This window comes from Metopolophium dirhodum, chromosome 3, assembly GCF_019925205.1.
Source record: "Metopolophium dirhodum isolate CAU chromosome 3, ASM1992520v1, whole genome shotgun sequence".
Lineage (NCBI taxonomy): Eukaryota > Metazoa > Arthropoda > Insecta > Hemiptera > Aphididae > Metopolophium > Metopolophium dirhodum.
Window position 1 is genome coordinate 22,182,784 of NC_083562.1, and position 5,117 is coordinate 22,187,900.

General features: G+C 27.3%; 1 protein-coding gene across 1 annotated transcript in view; it reads left to right on the forward strand.

The window, feature by feature from the left end:
• LOC132941819 (beta-galactosidase-like) overlaps positions 1–800 on the forward strand; it is a 34,372-nt gene extending 33,572 nt beyond the window's left edge. The window contains exon 11 of the mRNA XM_061010007.1: positions 386–800. Within this exon, the coding sequence (XP_060865990.1) occupies positions 386–571 (186 nt within the window). The 3' untranslated portion in view covers positions 572–800. The remainder of the gene's footprint in view (positions 1–385) is intronic.
• The last annotated feature ends 4,317 nt before the right edge of the window (positions 801–5,117 follow it).

Consider the following 5,117-nt stretch of genomic DNA (forward strand, 5'->3'; position numbering starts at 1 on the left):
TAATACAAAACAATAAAACATAATATTTATCACTAGTTAGAATAGTTAATTTATCAATAACCAATTTAATATTGTGTATTATAATTCATGCGTCATATTATTATAATGGTTCATAATAAATCAAGATAAATTGATTTAATTCTTAATATACCGTATTCATATTACGAAATGGTCGATAATATCTTATTAATCATTTAAAAAATATTTGAGATAAAAATCTTCAAATGTGAATGCCCTAAATTGAGAAGCTTTTTTGAAACGTTGACTGTAAAATATTATTTAACTAAATACTATTCCTAAGACTATTTATGAATAGTGTATATTTTAAATATACTTTATTGTAATTTATAACTTATAACTATTTACAAGATCAATCATTTTTTAGGGCGTTGCATTTATCAATGGCATCAACATCGGTAGATATTGGCCAGCAGTAGGTCCACAAATCACATTGTACGTGCCAGCTCCGTACTTAGTTCTTGGACTCAACACTATAGTGATGGTAGAACTCGAAGGATCTTCTGAAGATTTCACCGTCAAGTTGGTTGATAAACATCGTTTGGATTGGTAATTAAAAATAAAAACAATGATCCACAAATTGAATTTATATTAATCATATGAATAAATAAAAATAAATATATTCCTGTATGTTTATATATTAATTGAATAATATTAGCTGTTTCGTCCGACATTACTCGGGCCAAATATGAAATATTTGTATTTTTAATAAATATTTTAGTAAATCAAATGTATATGCGATATTTCTTCTATAATTATTATAATAGTTATAAAATATGTAACCAAGGGCAACTATTTAGACGAACAAAAAAAAATTGTCTTTTTTCGTTAGCTGAAAAATAATCATGCGTGAGGAGTAACCACTCTTTAGTTATCTATAAAGAGTTGAAAAATAAGTTATAAACCCCCTCCAAGTCTCATAATGAATTCTATTCATTTGCAATCTATTGATATAACTTTTATTGAAAACATTTTTATAGAAAATTTATTAAAGTCGGATGAACTAATATCCATTTTTAGATGTAGAACCCGACTTCGCACGTGAAAAAATATAAAATATTGAGCTATTTAGGTATCTTAGTTTTGGTGTACCTCAGTTCATCGACAAATTTGCGTCGATGTAATCTAATTCGACCAAGATGGACCTGTGGCGTATTGGATACAGCACTTGGTATAAATCAAACGTGGCTCAAAATATTCTTGTAAATTTCGAAATCCCTGTGTGAGGATCTCTCCGGTTTGGACCTACCTGGTCCAACTGTGACTCTAAACCATCCATGGACCCATTCAAACACATACACACAAATTCATCGAAATTGGTCCTGCCGTTTTGGAGGAATTCAGTGATATACACGCATAATGAAGAATTATATATATTATATTATATTATATTTCATGTTATAAAATTAAAACAAAGCTAAGAAACCTGATGGCCACCCATCCGGGAACTAGTGACACCGGCCTGTGCTTGTATTTAAAACACGTTACGTGACTGAATGCAACAACCGCTTATTATAATTTATATTCTTATACATTTATACTGTATACCTACATAAAACTTATCTGTATGACAATTATTTTTATTCATGTTTATTATTTGGTCTACCCTGTATTCGATGTGTTATGTAAGTATGATATTTATATACCAGTGTTATTTAAACTCATAAATAATAATATTAATTGTAGATGTAATAAAAACATGAAATTAATATTTTATCGTCAATTATTTATGTTACATGTAATTAAAATTTAATTCTAACATTATGTAATACATAATATTATAACAGATTAAAAACCAGTAGTGAACGCCAAATACCTATAATGTACCTTCTACTACACTTTACACTGTTGTGTAGTGAAAAGTTTAACAACTGGTACATCGTTAATTTATAATAAGAAAAAACTTTAAGACGACATCGGCTGTAAGGAGAAAACCTCTTGTGTATTGTGTATAAGGCCATAAAAACAGAATATATAATGACCGGATATAGATTAGACATGTAAATAACAATATCAAACTTCAACGTTTTACAGTGTAACCACATTTATACTACAACATAACATACCATAGATGTTTTATATAAACTATGAACAAAAAGTATACGCTGGCAGGATAATTTTCCGAGTTATTCACTTATTTATAAAAATTGATAGTTATACAAAATGGAAATGATTGAAGTGAAAATTACTCTTGGGAGGCTCTAATTTCAACAACTTTAATACATTAAAAAAAAAAACGCTAGATATGGCGCTCTGGCCAATGTCATTATTGGTACCTACATTACAAAAACTGACTTTCTAATTATTAGAAGACGATCAACTAAAAATATTCAACTATAGGTACCTATAGGAATAATTGTGCCTAAAGGCACTACCTTCGAAACAAGTTTTACTCACTAATACTCACCTAACCAGAAGCTAATAAATATAAAATAGTAGATCAGGTTATTCTGTAAATATATATTAATAATTAAAATACTATATTATTATCATATTATGATGTGTTTTATAGGTACAAATTTATCATGAAACAATTATAAATTCCAACCTATTGATAAAATACGTGTTATTATTAAATAGATGTCGATTGCGGATACTCTATCGGGAATGACAATACTAATTTAATATTTTCAAATATAATAACCATTCGTACATTTATAAATGGTTTCAGAGTTTTTATCTAATCATTATATAATATGTCAGTGGTGTTAATGGTAATATTATATAGTAAACCCCATGGTTTAAACCGTTACTGTAATATAATATTATAACATCAAACAAGAATTGTCAATATAAATCTAAAGTTCTTACAAAGTTTAAGACTCAACGGCACGCTGAAACTGCAATTAACCAAAAACAATCACTTATTTATAGTATGATTAGTATGAATATATCACCTAACATTTATATTATATACCTAACTTAACTTCTGAAGGATAATCAATTATTAATTTTGTTACGATTCATTGTGACCATTGTAGGTAATGTACATTTTTAAACTGTAGGTACTTTACTTCTAAAAAAAATTCTATTAAAAATGTTTGAAGTGGTTTTAACTGAACCAACAACGAAAAAATCATAAAGATATCAGTCTCTGAATGTAAGCAGTAGCGTGCCGTACTAAAAATTTTCCAGAGGCAAGTTACAAATATCCAAAGTATTAATGCATAATAATGTATTAATATAATATAACTAATTATATTTCAGATCGTTATGAACTACCTATTGAGTATATTATCATATTACATTTACTTGGGGGGACCCACCGGCTTCCACCCACCCCTCTATTAAATTTAAGAAAAATCTCAGAGGCAATTGCTTCTGAAATTTCCGTTCACCACGCCACTGAAAGTAAGTATGGTAACACGGCGTTCAAGGTAGGCAATTTAGCTACATTTGTTTGTAATGTATTTCAATAATACAACTTATTATATTCACAATGCGAATAATAATCATATATACATTGTTATTTAATAACAAGTTATGCAAAAAACACTAGTTATGTATAAATGATGACTTTTGCTAATTATCTTCCAGTTATTTGATAGTTATGTTTTAGTCTAGTGCTCTAGTCGAATAACGATTTCGAAAAATCGATATGTTAATATTTTTGTGCACAATACTAAATTTACAATTTAAGAGCCTCTAAGTGGGTGCATATTGTGCATACTCATTTTATTACGATTTGAAAAGAAACACATATTAAAATACGCAACAAAATATTTTAAATTTGATAAATTATGTCAAAATCTGAACTTAGATTGAACACTCTGGAGATGTAAAACTTCTTTCATAAGTAATTGGGCCCGTAAAATTATAAGTGAATTAGGGAGAGAGTGAGAAAAATCAATACAATAAAAAAATATGTAATTTACGATAGAGTTTTGTTCAATAAACTAACGTGTCGTTTCATTTTTCGTTACGATTTTTTTTCCACCACACCTCAAGAAAGAGGTTTTACTTCAATAAAACGCACACATAATTGTAAAGCCATTCGCCATTCATCGCTCCACTCAGAATCTAAAATTGAAATCTTTTTATGCTTATAGCTCAAAAATTGTCAAAATATTTTTAAAATTGAATGGTTTATATAAAATGTTAATATAAACATCCAATTTACGTAAAAGTATTTATGGCTATTAGTTTTTAAGTAACTCGAAAAAAACTAAATCGATTTTGTCGAAAACTGGTTATGCGTAAAAAAATCCCCGTTTTTCCTTAATTTTTTTTTCGTTTTTTCCGACCCTTTTTAAAATTCATAGAGAATTTCATTTTGACATGTTTAAAGTACCAACTAGGTTCACTTTCCCACCAGAAAAGATACCGAAGTTGAAAATCCAAGCATTATATCGACGTATACATACATACACAAAAAAACACATCATTGCAAAAAAACTAAAAAACTTAAATATTATTGTATAAGCTAAATAATATAAGGTAACTGAACTCCGATACGTTTTTAATTCATGTGTAAAATATCATATACGTTTTCCCAGAAAAAAAAACTTTTGAAATTAGTAGAAGGCTTACTAGGCTAATGTACGTTATAATATCGTTTTCTACATTTTGTAGAAAATAAAGAACATGGCAGAATCAAATTTGAAACATTTAAAAAAATTGTATTTTTCAACCCACATTAAACCTATTACGATTGTTCTAAAATGGTACTTACAAATAATTTTTTTACAGAAATGTTGAAAAAAAATTAGAAAAAGCAGAAAAATCGTTTGAATCATTTTAAACCATGTTTTACGTAATACCGAACCCATAAATTTAAACTAGATAAATTATCATTTATTATAATTATTATTATTATATATCAGACATTATCAAACTATAATTTGTGTCATTATTATAATATTATGAATCAACAGTTGAATGTTACATAATTATTTAAACTAGTTATGATCTAGTTTTACATTTTATCAATACTTTCTGTGAATTATTGTTATTAGGTACATGTCATGTGTATTTCATAAGATTGGGGTAAAGAGAATTCATATTTAACGTTTACTTATAATCAAATACAATGTGATATAAAAACTTAAATTCTAGCGTTTATATTTCTAACAATAACATAAGATTATGACTCTTCAAAT